Raw genomic sequence first — 23,239 nt, forward strand, 5'->3', positions numbered from 1 at the left:
AATTTAATTGCGTGTTTTATTTTGTTTTAATTTACGGCAAAGATGTTCATTTAATCGATAAAATAACCAAATATATGCTTTTCGGATTACTTAATCCGAAAAAACAGGGCGTAAGTACATTCCGAAAAACGTAATCCGGAATGCCTCAGCATAGGATTCTTTTCTATGGACCACATTGCACTAAGAGTTTATGTGGTCCACAACATCCAAGGACCTCTATAAATACATCCTCTCCGGTTTTCACCTTCAATACCATCAAAACACACAAACACACCAAAGCAAACCATGCAAATTTTTGTCATCAAGCTGAGGATCTTTCTCATGCTGTCGCGAATGGATGAGTTAGCTCTCTATTTGACGGCATGATGAAGATCCTCAGCATGCTGTCAAAAATATATAGATAGTCTTTGATGCCTCTTTGATAGATAGATAACTCAAAAATATCAAGAGGTTTCTATGAGTTAGATCGTGCTGCCTGCCAGATGAATATGTCATTTGGCAAGGCAGCAGGATCTAACTCAAAGAAGTCCTCTTGAAAACACCTTGCCTTTCTTCATTGTGGTGCAGATCTGACTCCAAAGAAGAGGTTCTTATGAACTCAATCATGTCGGTCTGCAGATCGTAACATGTCAGTTGGCAGGCCGGCAGGATCGAGTTCAAAAGCTCCTCTTCGAACCACCTTCCCAAAAGATTCATCATTTATGTTATTCAGGTGCGGTTCGGACTATATAATCCGAAAATACTTCGTGCATTCCGGATTATAAAATCCGGAACCACTCAGTAAAAATTTGGCCGGTGACGTTTCACCAAAGCTTTGGCCGGTTAGTGGAGTTTGAATGCATTTTTTTACGGTTTTGAATGTGGAACACGTTTTATTTGACTGTAATTAAGACCTATGACTTATATAAGGATATAAAAAGGCTTGGATCTTCAACATTTTCCTTCATTCTTCTTCACCTCCTTTCTTACATTTTCTTCAAAAAAAAAATGAAAGAATATTAACAAACCTGATATAAAATAATTTAGTTGGATCGAATGAATGAGGCTCATAACCTATGTTTAGACAAAAACAATATTAACAAACCTGATATAAAATAATTATTTTTCAAGTTTAGAGTTGACTTAAAACGTTAAAGGAAAAAATGTCCATAAATAAATAGTACCATAATTAATATGGAAAAAAAATTTGTTTTAAAGTAAATAAATAACATAATAAATATCATCTAACAAAATAAATGAAAGAATCACCTGAAATTGAAGGTTGCTCAAAAGTCATCTTCAATTTCAAAAAAAATGTCCATCGAAAATTACGTTTTCGGTTGATCAACCTGAGAGGTCTCTTGAGCAATCACCAAAAAAAGCCCATAAACGAGTGTCAGAAAAAGAAATAAGCCCACACTATATTTGTAGCATTTCAAAACTTAGGACGCACGCCTCAACAAAGACTCTTGAGTCCTTGCCGCTTCGTATATCTCTGCTTCTCTCGGTTCATTTTGCACTCTCTTCCCGTTTCACGCATATCGTTGCATTCCATTTTCCGATTTTAACCTCGATTCAACAAAAACTCAATGTCTCAACCACACATTGATAACATCATCAGCGTGAAACGCGAATTGATTATGAATATGAGCAGCGATGACGATGATGATAACAGCGACGTTGTTGATAACGGTGACGATGTTGATTATCAAACTAGTAACGGCCGTCGAGTTCTCCGTTCACGTTACCTTGCCGTCAAGAACATGATTCACGGTGGTAATTCAATTTTATTCAACGCTCATTCTGTTTTCTGATTCTGTTACGAGTTTCATTTTTTTTTGCATGTTTCTATTTCTGTAGAGAATCCAGAAATGAGAAAACGACTTCAAATTTTGTCGTTTAGATTCTATTTTTGATATCGATTTTCTGTGTAACAAATGAAATATAGTTTTGTGAAGTAACTGATTTGGTTTGGCGATAGTTCAAAATTTATTCACATTATGAATTTTTTTGCAGATGAAAGGGAGAATATCGCTAAGACTGACTCTAAAACGTTTGGTTCGATTTTCAGTGAAATTGAGAAATTACACAAGTCAGGTATATTTAATTTCTCTGATTTTAATTGTTTATTGTTTATTTTGAAAGTTTCATCATATGGAATAAATTGTCAATACATTACAAAGTATGTTGTAGTTTAATAAAATACTGCGTGTCTAAACTAAATGATGGTGAAAAAACTACTAACTGTTAACTCAAAGTTGATGAGTCAACTCATTGCATTAGAAATAGTATTTTTAAATTGCTGAACTAATTGATAAATATAAACTCATGGATGCGGTTGAGGCCATTGGGATTGCAAGCACTGTGGCTGTTGCAATGTGTATTTCGGTCACTGCCGTTGTTATGTGGCTGCGCGCGACTAATAAATATGTAATGTGTCATTGCATTAGAGATACTTTTTAATTTTTGAACTATCTAATTGATAAATATATGACTGTAAGCATGTGTTTGGAAACTCACGAAACCACTGCGAAAAGGCACGGTAGGTAAAAAGCTACACCAGCTAGCTTCTCAAAATCACAGTGAGATTGGCTTTGAACGTGCCGTAGCGGTCACTCACCGCACAAACAAACAAGCACTAAAACAGATAAGAAATTAAATTACCATTGGAACTGAAACATATTGAGGGAGATGGTTCATATATAGGCAGAGTGTTATGAAATCTCTTCATCAATGAAATGAGTTTCATTATCAAAATTTTGTAATGTACAAGTAGTTGTATCATTCAAATTGTATGTAATGTGTGGATATTTTTCAGTGATATACACCATTAGATTCAAATTCTTAGCCCGACATTAGTTTTCAAAAAAAGATTCGAATTCTTAGCCCGACATTAGTTTCTTGCATGGATATCTACATTTCCTAATGTAACCAATTAATTGTTCTAGAACCCTGTCCCAAAAAGGTAAAAAAAAAATATCGAGTTCCCAGTCTGATCCGTTCTATAATTTTACATGGACCTGACGTTTACCCGATTATTCACATGATTTCCTTTGTTTCTTATATTTAAACGTTAATTTTATGCTAGTGCAGCTTCTTTTGTCTCTATTCTCTGGTATGTTATTCCAACATTTAAGGATATGCATACGCACATCACACATACATATAACGGTTTACTGTTCTGTCTTTTTTCAGTCACAACACCGAGAGAACAAGTAGCCGATGCACAGGCTCTTTTGGACATAACCAAATCCTTGGCAATGTCTGTCAAAGCTCATTCTAGTGGTGGACTCACTCCTTCAACCTTTGTCACTCACATTCTTGAAAAATTCGGACAAGGAGGTGGAACAAGTACTAGCAGAGAAGATTGCAGCAGAAACTCAATAGCTTGGCAGGACATTGGAATTGCAGTTTCAAGTATTTTTGGAGGGGGATATGGGTGTTCTACAATGTAATGTCCATGCATCAAGAATCTTTGTCTTGCATTTTTTTTTTTCTCGATATAACTAATATCTCATTGAATATTATTTTTTTCTTATTTTGCTTCTTCAGGATTGGCCCAATGGAGTCTAAGATAAAGCCGAAAAGGGTTTATCGAAGAAGGAGTGTGAAGCCCACTCAATTGGCACGGCCAGAAGAGGTAAAACTTCTATGAATATGGAGTTTTTTTTCTAGGAAACAGATTTAAGACAGAGTATATAAAAGTATCCATAGGATGTTTTGAGCTAGTGATTAAATAATGCATCCTAGATTGTTTTCAATTTTCAACTAATCTCTAGCAGTCAGTTTATCACCCATTTATTTGTCGTAGGGCCTAAGTCGACAATGCAATTAGTACATTACAGCTGAGAATGTGCTCTTAACTTGTGTTCAAAATGTGTGAATACAGAATCTGATATAATCAAGATATACTAATCTTGATTATTGTTTTGTTTTTTGCATTAAATCCTTTTGCAGGTTGTTGAAGGTTCAAAGAATGGGAGTAATGACACTGATAAAAATATGTTAACTATGTTTAACATCTTAAAGAAGAATAGATCTGTCAATCTTGAAAATTTGGTTTTGAATAGGAACTCTTTTGCACAAACGGTGGAGAACTTATTTGCTTTATCTTTTTTAGTCAAAGATGGAAGGGCTCAGATAAAAGTGGACAAGTCTAGACGTCACTTAGTTTGTGAGCCACTTCCAAAATGCTTATTCTAATCCTCTCCAAATTTATTATACTTTTATTCTTGATTTTAACAAGATCTTTTCTTCTCTTCGTGTACTTGTACTATGCCAGCGCCAAGGAATGCTCCTGCTGCAAAATCGGTTATTTCTAAGGATGTTGCTTTGACCCACTTTGTATTCCGATTTGACTATAATGATTGGAAGGTACAAGAATCTCTTATGTAAATTAATGTCTTTTAACTTTAGGGTGAATCCGTGAGTTCTTTTGTGTGTAAACTAGTATCTTAGAACTTAGTTACTAAATTGTTCTTCTATTTGAATCTTAAAAGTGGAGTTGTTATACTTTTTCAATCGAGTGACTATTTGCGACTGTTAATGTTTTTGAGAGATGCAGAATAGCCATATCTTTAACTATTCAAAACAATTGTTATGGAGTGAGCTGTAAAAATAGCTGGTATTTATAATTCTATAGAACTTCAGTATGCACTTTTCTTCCTTTAAGTTTCTTTTACATGATTTTCAACTAGAAGCAATACATTCAAGGGAGCTCCTTTGTCAAATAATATTTATGTTTTTGTTTTGTACACTGTAATCTTTGGCTAAAAGAAATTGTGAAACTTCTAGCTAATTTTTGTCATTTAATGTCATTTATTCTTCTAATATTTCTGAATTCTCAGTTGATGGTTCGCACTGTTGTTGGGGAGGAGTTGATGCCTCATAGGAATAGTCAATCACAGATTTAGAGTGGAGTACCTGCAGAAACTGGTGGACTAGTTGAAGATTGAATTTATGGTGTTATTATATTGTACAAGTTTATGATGTACAGAGTAAGACATTCTGCACCAATTTTGTTTTCTCCCTCGTATGTCTAGAATACAAACTCAATTCTAGTTTAGTAGTTTACGTGCATACATATGCCTGTTAATGCTGTCAAAGAACAGATAATGGCACAATTGCTACTAATTTTTATAGGTTTCTCAAATGCCCATGTCTGAAAATGGACGGTGGCAGACGCATCTGATTATTAGTGATGATGATGGCGATGCGTTTATTCTGATATTATGTGTGCCTTTGGCATCAATTAATAGCATGTTGGTTTTGATTTTCGCTACAAACATCGGAAATATAAATAAAAAAGATGATAGTAATTTATACTAGTAGTTCGTAATTTTTAGTGGTGCCAGTTAAAATTTAGGAAAAATGATTGACTAAACTACCAATATCAGTCGTCTTGACTGCATTACTACGCTAAGAAAGGACTACGTCCCTGGCTGTAGATTATTTATCTGCTCTAATGAGCATTTAGAGCTTGAGAATCAACAAGTTCTATTAAAATTGTATGAAAAATTAAGATAAAAGGACCACAAGTAGAGAATGATAATTAGGTTAAGTCTTAAAATTTATGTTTGATTGATTAGATGATATTTAGAATGGACTGCTCTGCTGTTTTTTTAGCTTCTTTGGTAAGTTATGGCAGCGTACAAAACTAAATACAGAAGCATGAAAGGGAAGTAGCTACCTGAGGAATTTCGTGGGTTGGTTGGGAACAACAATCGTGAGAATTTATGAAGTGGGTTAAATTAAAGATTTCAATAGGGTTAGAGGCCATTCATGGTTGCAAGTTTCTCGTTTTAAATTTTAGGTCAATTTCATCATGTGCTCATGTAGCACGGAAATCTGATGAACGGACAGTTCCACTTCCACATGCCCTTTTGGATGTTTCTGCTACTTTTTCAGTCACAGAAGAACTTATTGGGAAGAATCAGAGACAAAGTCGGTCTCTTTAAAACATTTCGTAGTACTACTGCATCATAGGATCCATTCTAAAAGTACACCCTCAATATAGCAATAGGACCACTCGAATATAGTACTAAGACCACTCTAACTTTTGAAGAGACAAAATCATCTAAAGAAATTTTCTGAAGGAACATAAAGAAAGAGGGAGAAGTGGCTCGAAAGTGTGAGCAAAAAAGGGAAAGGAGAGAACTTGGAAATGCTTCGTTTTGGTGTGGTTGGAATGGGACTCGAACACCATTTGTATAATGCCAAAACAAAAACAGAAACAAGAAAGGACATTGACACACGCAAAACTAAGTGTGTTAAACGCACATTGACACACACAAGAATGTGGTATGGAGATGACGTGTACTGAAACCAATATTCCAAATAAATAATGGGTCTTGTTAAAGAGGCTTCGTGTTCTTAAAAAATAATACACCATATATCCCAAGCTCGGGTCCAACCAATTCAGAAAGACAACACTAGTGCATGTATTTGTGGGGGACGTGTTGATTATTTTATCTCCCATATACAAAAACAGGTACAAGGAAGCATACCTCTACTATATAAACACTAGTATTGTGTGTAGTCTCTCCTACATGGAAACTCTAAAAAACATCTAAGTTATTTTTTAAATTTAAGTGGAATTTTAAATTTAAGTGGACTCCCACTTAAATTTGAAAAAATAACTTAGATGTTTCTTTTAATAATGTGCATCAACAAATGTGTCCATTTTATGTCTCATTAATAGTTTTTATTATCGCACCCTCTTATCGCTTCATGAATCATACTTCTTTGATCTGTTATGGCATGCTCATCTTACATTACTTCATAACTTGTTATTATTCATTAAACTAAACTTTTGAGATCTCCAGTCTTTTAGGTCGGCTTACCATCATGAGTTATCCAATTTTCTAAAGACAATAGTCACATCTTATTTGATGAATTTTGAACTTTCTCTCTAGCTAATCCTTTCGTCAAAGGATTTAGTGCATACATGATCCACTCTAACAACTCGCTTTTGAGCGTAACTCTCTAACATTGTTGTAATTACCATGTATTTATCGTCTCTTATTAGTGTAATAACGATTCTCAATTTTTGCAGTAGTCGCGGTGTTATCTCAATGGATCAACACAACTGGTATTGATTTTTCCAATAAAGAAATATTTGCTAATAAGCATCTCAACCAACTTACTTCTTCACTAGTTCTATCATCTCATATACTATAGTGGACTGAGAAAATATTGTATGTTTCTTAAATTTCGAAGAGATAGATCCTCCAACAATGATAACTATGCAGCAATCGATCACTTTAGAATCTTCTAATAAGGTGTCTACATAGAGACATATAATAATGCATATGTTATTTTCAAAATTATAGTAAATATATTTATCACTCTCATACTCATTCACTTTACACTCATTTGACATCATCAAGTTATCAAACTTTCCATTTCCAAACTTATAAGAAAATATACTGCATGAAAACTTGGAAAAAATATTTATAGTAAACATTAAAAATATTGGAATCATAAAAGATATAAATATATATTATGGTAAACATGTGAAATATTAGAATCATAAAATTTCAATATATATATATATATATATATATATATATATATATATATATATATATATATATATATATATAATACATAAATACATACCTTACAAATTAAATATCCTATTTTGTCAAAAAAAAAAAACATCCGATTGTAACAAAAAAATACTATATATTTTAAATTTTTTAGAATATAATAAGTTGTACATTGACTATACTCATGTATAAATATAACATTGAGGCATCGACGTTTAGCTCAGTTGGTAGGGGAAAATGAATAATATATGTTAGGGTTTGGGTTCGAATTCCAGACACTCCACTTTTTTACCTTTAAAATGTGTGAACTACAGCCACTAGAGTATTTGATAAAAAAAAAAAAAAAAAACTACTCCCTCCGTCCCTTAATGTTGGCATGCCTTTTTCACATTTCTTAAAAAAAGTTGTCAGTAGAATTAATGTGTCTATTTTGTGTGTTAATATTACGAAATTATCATTTGTTTGTATGTGTATTAAATTTGACTTTTCATATTTCAAAACAAGATGGTGGTATTAATTAGGGGTATGTTTAGGAAAAAAAATAATAAATGCATCTAATAATTTGAAAAGGGATTTACATTTAAGGACAAAAATAAAATCAAATGGGTGCTTAGATATAAGGACGGAGGGAGTAACATCTAGGCATCAATCTCAAAAAAATAAAATCAAATGGGTGCTTAGATATAAGGACGGAGGGAGTAACATCTAGGCATCAATCTCAATGGTAGACTTTTTGTTTTTGTCAAGTAGCCTAATGGCTAGAATTCACCTTTTTTAAGGTGAATAAGTGGGGTGTCCGAGGTTCGAACCCCGATCCCTGCATATAATAATGTATGTCCCTGCCAACTGAGCTATGTTCACGGGGACTACTCGCGTAGCTGTTACAACCAAGTTCAATATTCACTACTATCATTATGTAAAATATTTTAAATTTTATTTTTGAAGAGAAATGTAATACACCAAAACTTGGTGTCATTTAATAACTTTTTTTTGTTTTTTTACTCGCACAAGATTGGTTGTTAAAACTTAAAAGAATGACATAATTAGGGAAGGCCTCCATTAATGAGTAAAATTAGATGAAAGAAAAAAACACTGCGCCAAAAATTAACAAAAATATATTTGGTAAACATAGAAACATTAGAACCATAAAAGGTGTAAATATATATATGGTATAAATATTTCAATATATGTGTGTGTATATATATATATATAGGGTTATGATAGAAGACACATTTTATGAAGGTGTCTTTTATCAAGTTACTCTATGAGCATTTGCGAAAAGACACCAACTTACTTTTAGGAAGGTGTCTTTTATCAAAGTTATAACTAAAAAGTGAAAATCACACCTTAAGGTGTGACTTGATAAAAGACACCACCAAAGGGTGGCTTGTAACATAACCCATATATATATATATATATATAGGGATAGGATCAAATGACACCAAGGTGTCAAATTAATCTTGACACCAAATCTCAACCATTTATTAATATTTGATCAAAGGCTCATATTAATTCATTAATGTAGCTCACATGACTATTATTATTTCCAATTTTGTGTCTTCTTCAACCTCCAGGTTTTCCTAATTCATGTATATTCTAAAAAAAACCTTCATAATGAGTAATTAATGACCACTGCCTTTGCTTTTATATCGTTGGTCACTTGTCCTAAAAAATATGTTTGCATATGCAATTATTCACATGATATGCTTGAGAAAAGTTCATCTTTTATTTATTTTAGAATATACATTTCTATGGATGTAAGGATTTAAAATTTGGATTGCAGCAAGAAGCACCGTTTATGTATCATGCATACATATATTGTAGGAGTCATTTGTTTATAGTGATATTATGTTATGAACCTGAAATTTATATAATGGCAAAAGTTTGCTGTATTTTTTACCGCCGCTCCTTCTTGTTTTAAAGGTAAATGAGAGAGGGGGAGAGAGAGCGCCGAGAAATTAGGGATTAAATTAGGCAGGTTGAGATATTATTCTTTTGAAGGCAGGTGCAGATTTTCATGTCACATGAGGATTAAGTGACTAATTATAAACATTTAGATCAAATAAAACAAAAGGTTGAGATTTGGTGTCAAAATTTAATTTGACACCTTGGTGTCATTTGATCCTATCTCATATACATATACATACATATATATATATATATATATATATATATATATATATATATATTTTTTGAAGGAATATATATATATATATATATATATATATATATATATATATATATAATCATAAAATATTACCATATATATGCGTAGTTACACTTCATTGAGTTCGGTACTGCAATGTTATACTGATCTATAAGTTATTAAAATAATCCTTCAAAAAAAAAAGTTATTAAAATAAAAAAGTTACATATATTACAAGTTTAGCATTCTATATATTTTACATTTTTTAGAATATAAGCTCTATCCTTATGTATCATTATAATTTTTTTTTAAGGGCTAAAATAGATTAAATAAACTTGTTTCACCGAAAGTTCAAAAAAAAAAGTTATTAAAATAAAAAAGTTACATATATTACAAGTTTAGCATTCTATATATTTTACATTTTTTAGAATATAAGCTCTATCCTTATGTATCATTATAATTTTTTTTTAAGGGCTAAAATAGATTAAATAAACTTGTTTCACCGAAAGTATTTCCAATTTTATTTGGCTAAAAATTATTGTTTGGCCATTTTGTGATAAATGATGGAAAAACGAATTGTTTGGCCATTTTGTGATAAATGATGGAAAAACGAAAAATTGACAGCTGTGGGATTTGAACCCACGCCCTTTCGGACCAGAGCCTAAATCTGGCGCCTTAGACCACTCGGCCAAACTGTCTTGTTGTGTTCAATTTGTACGACAAATGATGGGATAGTAACAATCAATAACATTTTATGATAAAAATAATACATTTTTCAATAACGCTTATCCTTTCAGGCACAAGGAGTACTAGAGCGATGTGGCGCCGAATTCAATGACAATGTAATTACCCATAACTATCTAAACTATGTTCAATACTCACTACTACCTTTTTCTAAAATATATTGAATATTATTTCAACTATGAAATTCTACGAGACAATGTGAAAAATGCAGGTCTTCCCTAATATCATGGGAGCAATTAGGGGTGGCAAAGCGGACCGGCCCGCCCCATTTAGGCCCGCCCCGTCTAAGCCCGCTAAAAACGAGATGAGCCGAGTCAAATTTTGTGACCGAGTCCAAAATCTCACCCCGCCCCGTTTAGTGGCGGGCTTGCGAGTTGGCGGGCCGGCCCGCCAAACAAAAACTTTTTTTAATTTTTTTTTTTTACAACTTAATTGTTACAAAAAAAAACTATGTTGCTTTTATCGTAAAAAAAAAATAAAAGAATAGGTAGCAAGTAAATTTGTGAAAAACAAGATAATTATCAAATTGTCGAATTCAACATCATAACTAATAGCAAAATAAGGGAAATGCGCAACGTAAAACAAATCATAAAATAAATCCAACAACCAAATTATAAAGTAAGTCTCAAAATAAATAAACTCAACAACTAAGATAAATCCAAAAGCATAAAATAAGTCTCAAAATATATCTAACAACCAAAATAAATCTAAAAACATAAAATAAGACTCAAAATAACAAATTGAAACACGAGTTAAGCGGGCCGCCCCGCCACGCCCCGTGCTCGTCCCATTTCCAACGAGTTAAGCGGGCCGGCCCGCCCCGCCCCGTGCCCTCCCCGTATTTTAACGAGATGAGCCGAACCGAGCCAACTATAGAAAGCGAGTTCAAAACTTCGACTCAGCCCGCCAAAAATAGCGGGCCAAACGGGCCGGGCCGGCCGGTCAGACCCGTTTTGCCACCCCTAGGAGCAATATCATTTGAGATAGAATGTGCGTATTTTGGTGCAAAAATTCCATGTAGTTCAAAATATTTATTTATTTTATTTTAAAAAATATTTATTTATTTTTTGATTAATCCAAAATATATTTTCTATAAGGGTATGCAACTTTTAAATTAAAAAAAATATAATTTTGAAGAAAAAATCATAGACCAAAACTTGGTATGCTTTAATATTTATTTGTTTATTTAAAAATGGTTGTTTTTTCACGCACAAAATACCGGTGGTTAAATAATGATAAAATTAAGGCAGACATTAAAAAAAGGTAAAATTAGAAGAAAAAGCACAAAACCAAAAAAAGTTAACGAAAATAAACGACTTTCATTCATTCAAAATAATATAATATTTTGATTCAGTTTTTAGAAAAATTGGACTCTAGTATTTCGGAGTTTGATCGAGAGTTAACTAAAGTTCAAACAGTTTTATTTATTTTAAAAAAGTATAGAAGACACGAAACTTTTTTTGTACCAAAAAAAAGGACAAAAAAGAAGGGAAAGTAGCACGTGAGAGGTTGAGGCGGTGAATCACGTGAAAGGAGCAAGTTAAAATTTGATTTGAAACCCTAATTAGAAAAACCACGCATTTAAATACTGGTTAATACATAGCTGTAAAATCATCGCATATTAATTTTCATTCTTTCTCGCTCTTTTTTCGCTCCTTTTATCACAGCCACCGCCTTCAAAACCCCTCTTTTCTTTTCTTCCTCCGCTAGGGTTAGGGTTTTACTCAATTTCAAGATTCGATCTCGATCCATGGATATGCGCAAGAGAGGAAGACCCGAACATGGATTCAACAACAATGGCGGATTCAAGAAATCCAGACATGGTTCGTTTTTTTTTTATCTTTCTTTCTCTAATTACTTTTACTTTGCCGCTTCGCTTTCGTTTTTACCATGAATTTGTATGATTTTTAGGTTTAAGTAAATTTTGATACTTGTTTCAATCTTATTCTTTTGTTCTTGTTTGTTTGTATTATTATTGTTATTGGTGTGTTTCTGTGTAATTGGAAGTTAATTTCCAATTTTTATCGGTAAAATTTCACTTAAAAACCTTATAATTGTCAATAATTTCAGATTGGTCAAATATTCAGTAGTTGGGGTTAATTGAAAATCTAAAATATACTAATCTCTGTTACTGTCCAATTTTTTAAAATTTGCTGTGTTTGTTAATGAACTCAAAACATGTAAACCCTAAAAGTTTTAAAATTGTGTCACTCTACAAAGCAAGGGCCCTGTTTGGACAAACAGCTTATTTGCAGCTTACAACACAAGCACTTATCGTGATAAGCTTTTATGTATAAGCAATTTCTGTAATAAAAGATAAAGTGAAGTTAAATTGTTTTCGTATAAGCTATTTCTTGGAGAACTTATGACAAGCTTTTCATAAGTTCTTCTCAAACAGTCTCACAAAACTTATGTCAGATAAGCCAATCCAAACAGGCCCTAAGTCCGTATATATTTTAAAAATTCTTAATAGATTATGAGTATAGTGTAAGAGATTAATAAATGAGAGGATGTTAACTGAGAATAAGTAATAATGTTTTGTAACAGAAATGGAGTCCTTATCAACTGGTGTAGGAAGCAAATCGAAGCCATGTACCAAGTTTTTCAGGTTATAATCTACTCCTGTCTAAATAAATTATAAGTAATAATGTTATCTTTTGAAATGCCATAATTTCTACTTTTAATAGCATTATATTATAATTTTTTAAGAATTAATTGTTTAACTGCTTTAAAACTTAATTGTTTAACTGCTCTAAAACTAAATTGTGCTATAATTAACTCGGTATATGAAGCTTTTATTACAGGTACAAACTGTTATTTGGTCTAAACAAGTAAACACATTAGTGGTTTATTAACAGAATCCTACTTAAAAGACTACACTTTGCAGGACAATAGTTGGGACAAAGACTACCATCAATGATAAATTGACCATTTTTACTCATGTTCATATCTCAGCTTAATTAGTTGCTTACCACTTTAAAAATTTTAACATCAAGCTTTCAGCCCGTAGTGGATTTTATTGTTTATGAACCAACCTTTTGATCGGTAAGCTATCGCCTAAGTAACATGAATTGAACTTGTTTGGTTCGGTCAGGTATGATGTCAAAACCGTACACATAAATTATTAGTTTTAGTTGAAGAAAATAGTGACATTTTTATGGTTGTCCATAAACCTTGAACAAGAAACAATTCTAATCGATCTCAGGTTCTAATTGTATAAACTTCCATCAAGAAACAATTGACGAATATCCACCCTCTTATTGTTTCTCTAATGGTCTGCAATGTTTTGAAGTTGGTCTGTTGTCACCACTTTCCCTCATTGTTTACTGTATCCCTTTTGTTTTTCTGCTCTGTCACTAAACTTTGAAAGATAAACGTTTCTTCATGAGTTTCTTGTTATTCGATATAAGACTTTCTTCGATAAGTAATCAATTTTGGTGAGGTGAATGGGTAATATCCTCTGTAGAAATCAATTTTTCTTTTAAATTTTTTGCCTTTGGTTGTCTGACCTTTTCATATAATTATAAAGCAGGATAAGTTGGCTGCATTATAATTATTATATTTGCAACTTTCATGCGTATATTTTTGGAAAACTTTCTGTAATTACCATTATTGCCATTTTATCGTCTACGGAGCTTTCCATGTCTTAATTTTGTTCCGTATGAAATTCTGGAAAATCCTAGGTTACTCAACTTTTCAAGAATTTGGTATGTTAACTGTAATTACAAGTCAAAATGTGTGAAGGTGACTTAATTCAATTAATATCATTGATTTGATTCAAACTGGGTTAGGCATTCTCTATTAAGCACGTACGAAACACTTTCACTGCAAATGAACACACGAACATAATCTAGGACATTGAGAAACTGCATGTGTGTGTACTTGTGGTGTGTGTGTGTTGTTAGTTATTAGTTACATGTGTAGAGCAATTCAGTTGAAATATAAAATGGGTTAATCTTGAATATCTATCTCTGTATTGTTAAGACTAGATCCTCTGTGTTCTTTTCACTTGGTACACCCCCTATTAGAGATGTTCTTTAACTTTTTTAAGTTTCAACTATTTTTATTAAAAATTTAAATTTGGTTTTTCTTATTTTTTTTAGAAATAGAAATCAAACGTGTTTTTATATATTTGTTTTTTGTCATTGGAAGTGTGAAGTCTTTTTAGAATGTTGGTTAAGTGTCCTAGAAGTGTCTGGGTGCTTGCTAGGGTGCATCAGTAAACTGTGTATTATGTAGAGTGTCGTTTGGGTGTTGGTGTTGTGTTGGAAATATGCCAGACATTGGCTGTAACTGTTACATGCACTATTCTAAAATGGTAGCCTGTGTGATCCTTTGAAGTTGGCCTGCTAGATCTGTCCCATATTACACATATGTCTTTTATACTGTTTGGCCAAATGTTCGTGCTGTATGTTTTCCTTTAAGGATCTCAGTGTTGGATCTTAGCTTATTCATATGTATCTGGGGGGACTTACGATATTCTGGAACTTTGTGACTTAGCATTTGAGAGTTTATGACTGGATAATGCAAAGTAGATCTGTGAATGGTTATTTATCCTAATTAATACACCTTTGTTCTCTCTCTATATATATATCTTGTCAAATAATTCATGGATCTGGGTTTGTATTGATGCTCTTATGCAGGTGGATAAGGATGGGCATGTCATTTGTATCATCATTAGTAATGATTTGATATAATCTAATTGAGCTATTTTTTGTTTTGCAGCACTTCTGGCTGCCCATTTGGTGAGAGCTGCCACTTCTTGCACCATGTTCCTGGCGGTTATAATGCTGTTTCCCAGATGATGAATCTAACACCTGCAGCACCTCCTGCACCCAGAAATGTTCCAGCCCCACGAAATGCACATGCGCCCAATGGTTCTGCGCCATCTGCTGTTAAAAGCCGCATATGCAGCAAGTTTAATACTGCTGAAGGCTGCAAATTTGGTGACAAATGTCATTTCGCCCACGGAGAATGGGAACTTGGTAAGCCTGTAGCTCCATCATTTGATGATCACCGTCACAATGGTCACCGTCACATGGGACCCCCCAATGCTGGCCGTTTTGGCAGTCATCGGATGGAGCCTCCTCCTGTTCCAGCTAGCTTTGGTGCAAATGCCACTGCCAAGATCAGTGTTGAAGCCTCCTTGGCTGGAGCTATCATTGGTAAGGGTGGTGTGAACTCAAAACAGATCTGTCGTCAAACTGGTGCCAAACTTTCAATTCGAGATCATGAAGACCCAAATCTGAGAAACATTGAACTTGAGGGAACATTTGAACAAATTAAGGATGCAAGCAACATGGTGAAGGATTTACTGTTGACCCTGCAAATGTCTGCACCACCTAATTCAAACCAAGGCCCCCCTGGCCATCATGGCGCCCCTGGGGGCCATCATGGAAACAACTTGAAAACAAAACTGTGTGAGAATTTTGCAAAAGGATCTTGCACTTTTGGAGAAAGATGTCATTTTGCACATGGAGCTGCTGAATTGCGTAAATGAAAATTTTACCTTAATGAGGCGGTGCACTGTCGTGTCAGACAGGGACTATATTTTTATTTTTAATATTGTTGTGCATTGCTCCTTAGGGTACTGACAGGACTTATGATGTTAAGAGTTTTGTTGTTTGATTCCTTTAAATAGCAACATTAGCTTTTCAATTTAATTTTTCCCTTTATTATGAAAATCCATTCTCTCCCTCATCAGATTGTTGGCTGTACCCGTAGCGTAGTGTTCTGTTTTCTCATGCCCTACACTGAACTTATCATAGTTCCTGTTTTATGAATTTGGTGTTGCGGATAAATTTTATTTTAGTTTTCCTTCTGCCATCCTTTCTGTCGAAATGTTGATTCTTTGGAGTATTTATCATTTGAAACTGGAAAAGGAAGTAAAATAATGAATATTTTATCAAAAAGAGAAAAAGAACCCAACTGGGGTTGAGTCTAGAGAACGAGTTTTAGTCTCCCAGTCATGGTTCAAAACTTGACTAAGATATTTGTTTATATTTAGGGATTTGAATATAAAGTGATTAGTGTTTTTTTAACAAAATCATGATTTTTTTTTTTTTTTATACAAGTTGTTTTTATTCACTCTAAATAAATTGTTCACTTGTGGAGAGTTGAATCCTGATAATTTGAGTTACCTCTTATAAAACATAACTTGTGGAAAACAAATAAAAAGGACGAAATGGAAGCAAAGTATGCTTAGCCTCAGTTTGTTTCTGCCGCAAAACAAGCCCAATGCTGGATGCTACTAATTGTAGCTTCTTATGCCTTGGGACGCAAGAGAACCAAAACGTTGATCCAAACATAACATTGCTATATGTTTGGAACTACGTCCAATGATAAAATATTGTGTCTTAATGCATTCATGTCGTCAATCTCTAAAGCTTCAAATTGGAGCTTTGAGTTTCAATATAGACGAACGTTTGATATGACGTCACCGTAAAAACAAACACTTAAAAACTAAGATGTAAAATAGAATAATAGATGGTGAGCATCTCCATCTCAGATGCTCACGCCAACATTACATGTCAATACTTTACCTTTTTATTTTCAATGATTTTAGTGGACCTCATATTTACATGAATACATTTTATGTCCTTAGTCATAAAGTATATCTTTATACTTGGTGTTTTTTTTTCCTTCTGTTCACATCTAGTTCAGATTATATAATTTAAAACTCACGAATTTATTTAACCAAAAAAATAACACTAGCTACATAAAGTTTAAGCGCTGCAAAAATGCAGTCATTATAGTCTCAATAAAATACAACAACCAAAACCAAACACCAATCAAAAGCAAACAAACAATAGAAGAGCGACCCCAAGAACCCAGCAGCACCAAGGAATTGGTTCTCTCCTACCTTTTTTGTGCAGCTCCCTCTCCTTTTTTATCCAATGGTTAATTGATCACAAATGAACAAAAAACAGCACCAAAGAGAAAGAAAAAAGTGAATGAATGACTTGGATTATGGCAGAACAAACAACATGAGAGAAATGGTTGGAGATGATCCAAATCTCAGATCCAAAGTGTAGGAGTTAATTGGTTTTGATTAAAAAAAAAATATATTATAACATAGAAGAATGTTTTTTTTAGTGGTATAAAGGAGAATGGTTGAAAATTGGATAAATGGACGTTAACAATTTTGTATAAAAATTAAGAAGAGATCTATGCTATATTGTTTTGCATTTATTGAATCCCCTCGCCCTATATTTATTTCAAAGATCGACTCATCAGATGAGTTGTTCGACCCACGATCTAGTGGCGGGGGTTTCATTTAAAACCAAAGCAAAACTCTATATGAACTAGTCCACTAATTGATATTGGGGAAGTCAAACATGCATGTATCCTGGAAAGAAACATATTCTAGGTCTCAAACCAACACCACTAAATCATCTCAAATGAGTTAATTTTATTCACTTGCTCATCCCAATACTAAAAAAACACATATTTCCCCTTTCGTACTAATTGATAAACTTGAATGGCGTCCCACCACTTTTTTAGTAAAACAATGGAGAAACTTCAAACAAACAAACATGTCCCACCATTTTTGGAAGAGTGGAAACCAAGATACATGGAAATTGCTAGTGATGGAATGAACAATGAAGAGAGGAGAGAATTGTCCCGCACAAATCAATCACATGCTACTTTTTTTTTTTTTTTAAAAGACAACGTTAATATCATTAATAATTTGTTTACATTGTTTAATCAGCACATTTTCAGGAACTCTTTATCTTAGTCAAAAAGACTTTTAAAAAAAAAATCTTAGACAAAAAGATTGTTTACATTAGTGGTTTAAAATTAAAAGATAAAGAATTTAGTGTTAAGCTTGTGAAGCCTTTTGTTTTTTGTATTATTTGAGCTAAACTCTTACTATTTCTTTGTATTGTGATTGCCGTATAGGTTTCACTGTGGTTGTATACTCTTTAGAATAAACTCTTAGTTCGTGTAGGTTTCGATGTGGTTGTACACTCTTTGAACAATAAAGTGATTAAGAGTGCGGAAGGTGGAAGAGTTTTGCAACGTATTTTTCGATTACTTAAAATGAATAAGAGTTTATATTTATCACTTATAAAGTGAGACAAAAAAATGTGTGAATACTTTAGCAATTTGGAGGGAGGTGATTTTCTTTTATCGTTCATGAACAATGGCGACAACAAGTTAAACGTTTGTTTTTAGCTGACATTATAAAAATGTTTACTCCTAAAATGATTAAGCTGTAACTTTATTTTTTATTTTGGGCATCGGTCCTTTTGTTATCCAAAAAGAAAATTTATCAAATTGGGATACTCCCAAATAATATCTTTGAATGGTGTCTCAGAAGGTCTCTTTACTTGCATCAACAAGAGATGAGCTACTCTGACATGATTTAATTCAATTAGAGTCTTATACTGATGTGGCTTATTTCAAAGGTTTGGATGGTAGTAGTCCAGTGGTTGAGTTTTATTTTAGTGGTATTTTATCAAAAAATAGTTGGTACATACAAAAGTATTTAGCAATTTTCCTGAAAAAAAAAGTATTTAGCAATAAACAAATGTGTGAATGCATCTAATCTATTTTTTTTTTCGTCAACGAAAAGATTTTAAAATAGAATTATTTTTCCAAGAAGAGTAAGGGTATTAATTTTGATTTTCATCAATGTTATTCACAAGTCCTTATTTGCTCGGGTTATAATGTCGTTTAGGAATTATTGTTTCTTTTATTTTTGAATTTTTTTTGACTATAAATCACTAGACTTAAAACTGTAATACTCTTTGATGGCACATCTATTTTTTTTTAATAAGCGCACATCTTAGTACTTGAATCAAAGCATTATGTTTAACTTATATTTTTATTGAAACAAAGTGAAATTACAAGTCCATGATACAGAACAATCCACGTAAAAGTAGGAACTTCCACAAACTCATGGCAAAAGAGAAAATGAAATAAAAGCAACAATACAACGACCCGATATGAAAACAACCATACACACTACGCTAGGGTACTAAACCTTCTTATGTTACTTTATTGATACTCAATAACTATAACCACTGTAAGTACCACTAGTTCCATACCATGTGACTCACAGCCCAAACTGACTCCTCGTTTGAGCAGCCCCACCAGTTCCCGTGGTGTGGTGTCCACCCTGCCCCAATTGGTGCCCGGTGGTGGCTGCAGCGTTGTGTTCACGCGCCGCCTCTTTATCAAGCTCAGCCTGGTTAACCCTTTCTTCTTTCTTTTGGGTTGCCATCTCCTTTTGCAAGGGATCATGTGATGTCATCTTCTCTGTCTGTTAATTTAATTTATAGCACAAACTAATTAGATATTCATGTTCATGAGTTCAATACATTAAAATTTATAATTACAACTCTCCAATTTGAAACATGTGCATATAAAATTAGTCATATGCTATAAGTTTGTCTTAAAAAATATGCTATAACTAATTTATATTCGAGAAAACTCTTCATTTATTCATTGAAAGATGACAAAGTGAATTAAAAAAATATGCTATAATGTATATTTTTATATAGTAGAAAATATATATGTTAATTATTGTACCAACAAAAAAAAATATGTTAACTAGCCACATGAGTGAAGAGTTGTTGACCTCAATAATAATTAGCCTCGTGAGCAAAGAGTTTTGTCACTAAAATTATGAGGACTTTAAGATAAGAGTTTTGTCACTAAAAAATCGATCTACTAATGACTATTCAAAAAATTAAATTGAAAAATACTATTATTTACCAAAAAGATTGCGGAATTATTTATAGGGTTAATTAAGTTTTTGGTCCCTATAAATATTTGCAGTTTTGTTTTTAATCTCTATAAAAATAAATCACACTTTTTAGTCCCTACAAAATTTTCCGTTAGTGTTTTTAGTCCCTGTTAAATTAAAATTTGTTTAATTATGCCTAAACTTCTAAATTTTTGAAAGATTTTTTACAGACATGTTCATAACATCATAAGACACTATTTTATAAAATCTTTTAGTTTTTTTTAAAATGTAATGAATTAAATATGAATTTTTCTAAATTTCAAAATTTCAAGATAAAACATAATTTGAATTTTTTTTGTAGGGACTAAAATTAATGAAATTGTGTTTCAAGATAAAATTTTAAGTACAATTAAACAAATTTTAAGATAAAATATAATGTCTGTTAAAAGAATTTCAAGAATTAAATATGAATTTTTCTAAATTCCAAAATTTCAAGATAAAACATAATTTGAAATTTCCAAATTTTCATTAATTTTGTAGGGACTAAAATGTAAGACACTATATTTTTTTGAAGAAAATTTTTCTAAACATAATTAAACAAATTTTAATTTAACAGAGACTAAAAACACTAACGGAAAATTTTGTAGGGACTAAAATATGTGATTTATTTTTATAAGGACTAAAAACAAAACTGCAGATATTTATAGGGACCAAAAACTTAATTAACCCTTATTTATATAAAATGAAAGGAATTACCTTCTCTTGAACAGTGGCCTTGGTCTTTTCCATGCCAGATTTGGCTGAAGCACCAATGTTGGCAGCTGTCTCCTTAATGGACTCTCCTGTTTTTTTTGCTCCTCCTTGCATTTTTGGTTTGGTTTTTAGATTCTTACCTTCTTCAACTATCAATCAATTATTTGGCCTCTTATGAGTTTCTTTTCTTTTTCCAGGATGTTGAAGACCACATGCATTCGATCCATTAAATAGATTTAGGTATAAATTATTTTCCCGTACACGTGTTATAGAACACGTGGTGGCTTTGTGTGGATACTTTCACACGTGTATGCATGATATCTCTTGTTGGATAGTAACTTGACACGAGGTGGAAGTTTAAGGGGGTGTTTGTTTGGGAGATAAAAAATATATTCCTGGGAATAAGGGAATTAAATACGATATTCCTATGTTTAGTAGAAGGGAACAAAAATAATATACCCAGGAATAAATGATTCCCAGGAATCTTATTAACCCATTGACTCTCTAATTTTATTCCCGGGGGTGAGGGTCTGGAATTTTCTATTCCTAGGAATGAAATCTCCACATTCATGGTGAAAACCCACCCATACCCCTATTTTACCCGCGCTTCTTCCCTCCTAATTTTTCCCACGCGTTCTCCAAATTAGTAGAAACCCACATATATATAAACCCCTCTTTGCTCTCTCTTTTCACTCATCTGGATCCAGATCCATCCATAACAGGTTTGTGTTATGTTTTGTTTTGTTTTTGTGTTTTTTTTTTTAAATTTCTCTATATTTATTCTTCTATCTTTTTTTTTAATTTTTTTTTAAGGTTTTGGTCCTAGAAGGACCATCGTTTCATCTATATCTTCCCAATTTGGCTTTGGAATTTGCTCTACTTTGGAAGGTACCATTTTTCCAGATTTGATGATTTTTTTTTGTTTTTTTTTTATTTTTGTGTTCTTATGTGTTCCATTATCATTTATGAATCAAACACACCGGGCACACTTTACCGGAAATTCGACACCGATAATAATTTTATAAATTGAATGTAGTTACATGTGTCCAAGTTATTGTGATGGTATATATTGTATTTTTGGTTTAGGATCGGTCCCGACTGCCGAAGCATTTCTGTGATGTATTATGCTACTTGTTGTTGGGTTGTTTTCGATTTTCTGGGTTACTTGCTATTAGGTGTTAGAGGTAAATGCTACTGTGATTTTTTTCTTTCTGTGATGGAATTTTAATGTCTTTGAGGTAGAAGTAGACACCATATTGTTGCCTCATAGAATTGAAAAGTCGTGTGGCTTGCTGTTTTTGTTTTCTTAGATTGCAATTATATTGTTTCTTGTGTGGGATGCTTATGTACGTAGGCTTAATCTTGTGATATTGTAGAGGGTGTATTAGGTGTTATGTTTACTGTACAGGTTCTAGCAGAGGTTTTGATTTCATCCAAACTTTGGTGTATTATGTTTTACTCATTTAGCTAGAGCGTATTATTGAATTAACTTATAATTGTTTTTTAAAAAAATGTCTGCTACAGTGTAAAGATATTTTCAGCAAATACATAATTTAAGTTTTGATCATGGCTCATTTGATGGAAGCATGTGAAAGAAAGAAAAGGATTATAACAATATTGATCATGCATTTGGAGATGTTGAATTTATTTACTTTGATGACAATGATGCTATGCTATTTTGCTCTAAGTAAGCGTTTTATTTTCAGCAAATACATAATTTAAGTTTTGATCATGGCTCATTTGATGGAAGCATGTGAAAGAAAGAAAAGGATTATAACAATATTGATCATGCATTTGGAGATGTTGAATTTATTTACTTTGATGACAATGATGCTATGCTATTTTGCTCTATGTAAGCGTTTGAAAAAGTGAAAAAGGACATGGGATTGTTATGAAAGGAGTTTAGTAAGAGAAGTGCATTTTCAAAGAATTATTTACACAAGTGATGTGGCTTGTATTGAGAATACTAGGATGGATAGGCCCGCGTTCCATAAACTGTGCAAAATGTTGAAAGGTATTGGTGGACTAGTTCCTACTCAACATATGTGTGTTGAGGAGTTAGTGGCCATGTTTTTACACATATTGGCTCACCACATTAAGAATAGAATGATTAGAAGACAATTTGTTAGGTCTGGCGAAACGATTAGTAGGCATTTCATGAATGTGTTACTAGCTCTAGTGAAGTGTCAAAGGTGTTGGCAAGCATGGCAGCCTGCCATCCTTCAATTAAATGGTGTGCAACAACTTGAAACGTGGCACTCTTGTTATGTATTAAAAAACAAGTATATACCCTGACAAATACCTTGAATAACTCACGGAATTTACTTCGCTTGATTAAAAAAACATGACAAATATTATTTTTCGTCTCTTGAA

General features: G+C 32.7%; 3 protein-coding genes, 1 long non-coding RNA gene and 1 other non-coding gene across 8 annotated transcripts; 3 read left to right on the forward strand and 2 right to left on the reverse strand.

Moving 5' to 3' along the window:
* Window positions 1-1,438: 1,438 nt before the first annotated feature.
* Window positions 1,439-7,255, forward strand: LOC146909912 (non-structural maintenance of chromosomes element 4 homolog A-like). Of its 3 annotated transcripts, XR_015017659.1 has the most exons (8): window positions 1,439-1,755; window positions 1,996-2,076; window positions 3,175-3,430; window positions 3,532-3,619; window positions 3,937-4,153; window positions 4,262-4,353; window positions 4,827-4,976; window positions 7,034-7,255. XR_015017659.1 is itself a non-coding variant. In XM_085723060.1 (7 exons), exons 1-7 carry the CDS (start codon window positions 1,569-1,571, stop codon window positions 4,890-4,892), a joined length of 987 nt encoding a protein of 328 aa, XP_085579186.1. In that variant the 5' UTR covers window positions 1,439-1,568; the 3' UTR covers window positions 4,893-5,206. The 3 variants fall into 3 exon arrangements, 2 of the variants coding, with proteins under 2 accessions (XP_085579186.1, XP_085579187.1); XM_085723060.1 differs by lacking the exon at window positions 7,034-7,255 and having other exon boundaries at window positions 4,827-5,206; XM_085723061.1 differs by lacking the exon at window positions 7,034-7,255 and having other exon boundaries at window positions 1,439-1,752; window positions 4,827-5,131.
* Window positions 7,256-10,293: 3,038 nt separating this feature from the next.
* TRNAL-UAG (transfer RNA leucine (anticodon UAG)) lies at window positions 10,294-10,373 on the reverse strand. Its single transcript has one exon. It is a non-coding gene; the product is annotated as a tRNA-Leu (tRNA).
* Window positions 10,374-12,032: 1,659 nt separating this feature from the next.
* On the forward strand, window positions 12,033-16,220 carry LOC146909914 (zinc finger CCCH domain-containing protein 14-like). Its single transcript, XM_085727230.1, has 3 exons — window positions 12,033-12,242; window positions 12,967-13,027; window positions 15,145-16,220. The coding sequence occupies exons 1-3, from the start codon at window positions 12,170-12,172 to the stop codon at window positions 15,917-15,919; spliced, it is 909 nt and encodes a 302-aa protein (XP_085583356.1). The 5' UTR covers window positions 12,033-12,169; the 3' UTR covers window positions 15,920-16,220.
* Window positions 16,221-19,230: 3,010 nt separating this feature from the next.
* On the reverse strand, window positions 19,231-21,069 carry LOC146909915 (18 kDa seed maturation protein-like). The gene is made up of 2 exons (XM_085725296.1): window positions 20,870-21,069; window positions 19,231-19,687 (listed from the first exon to the last, which is right to left on the reverse strand). The coding sequence occupies exons 1-2, from the start codon at window positions 20,978-20,980 to the stop codon at window positions 19,481-19,483; spliced, it is 318 nt and encodes a 105-aa protein (XP_085581422.1). The 5' UTR covers window positions 20,981-21,069; the 3' UTR covers window positions 19,231-19,480.
* A 138-nt stretch (window positions 21,070-21,207) lies between these two features.
* On the forward strand, window positions 21,208-23,239 carry LOC146909916 (uncharacterized). 2 transcript variants are annotated; one of them, XR_015018454.1, is made up of 3 exons: window positions 21,208-21,588; window positions 21,680-21,754; window positions 21,953-23,239. It is a non-coding gene; the product is annotated as an uncharacterized LOC146909916 (long non-coding RNA). The 2 variants fall into 2 exon arrangements; XR_015018453.1 differs by having other exon boundaries at window positions 21,680-23,239.

The sequence above is a fragment of the Medicago sativa genome, chromosome 7 (genome assembly GCF_051527215.1).
Source record: "Medicago sativa cultivar Bolivia chromosome 7, Bolivia_mono, whole genome shotgun sequence".
Taxonomy (NCBI): domain Eukaryota; kingdom Viridiplantae; phylum Streptophyta; class Magnoliopsida; order Fabales; family Fabaceae; genus Medicago; species Medicago sativa.

Excerpts from the sequence above, each read along its gene's own strand:
- LOC146909912 (XM_085723060.1), top strand. The coding sequence starts at position 1,569 with ATGTCTCAACCACACATTGATAACATCATCAGCGTGAAACGCGAATTG. Across the intron at positions 3,431-3,531 it reads GGATATGGGTGTTCTACAAT|GATTGGCCCAATGGAGTCTA; the intron begins GTAATGTCCATG and ends TTGCTTCTTCAG. Across the intron at positions 4,154-4,261 it reads GTCTAGACGTCACTTAGTTT|CGCCAAGGAATGCTCCTGCT; the intron begins GTGAGCCACTTC and ends GTACTATGCCAG.
- LOC146909914 (XM_085727230.1), top strand. The coding sequence starts at position 12,170 with ATGGATATGCGCAAGAGAGGAAGACCCGAACATGGATTCAACAACAAT. Across the intron at positions 12,243-12,966 it reads ATTCAAGAAATCCAGACATG|AAATGGAGTCCTTATCAACT; the intron begins GTTCGTTTTTTT and ends GTTTTGTAACAG. Across the intron at positions 13,028-15,144 it reads CCATGTACCAAGTTTTTCAG|CACTTCTGGCTGCCCATTTG; the intron begins GTTATAATCTAC and ends TTTGTTTTGCAG.
- LOC146909915 (XM_085725296.1), bottom strand. The coding sequence starts at position 20,980 with ATGCAAGGAGGAGCAAAAAAAACAGGAGAGTCCATTAAGGAGACAGCT. Across the intron at positions 19,688-20,869 it reads AGGCCACTGTTCAAGAGAAG|ACAGAGAAGATGACATCACA; the intron begins GTAATTCCTTTC and ends TTAAATTAACAG.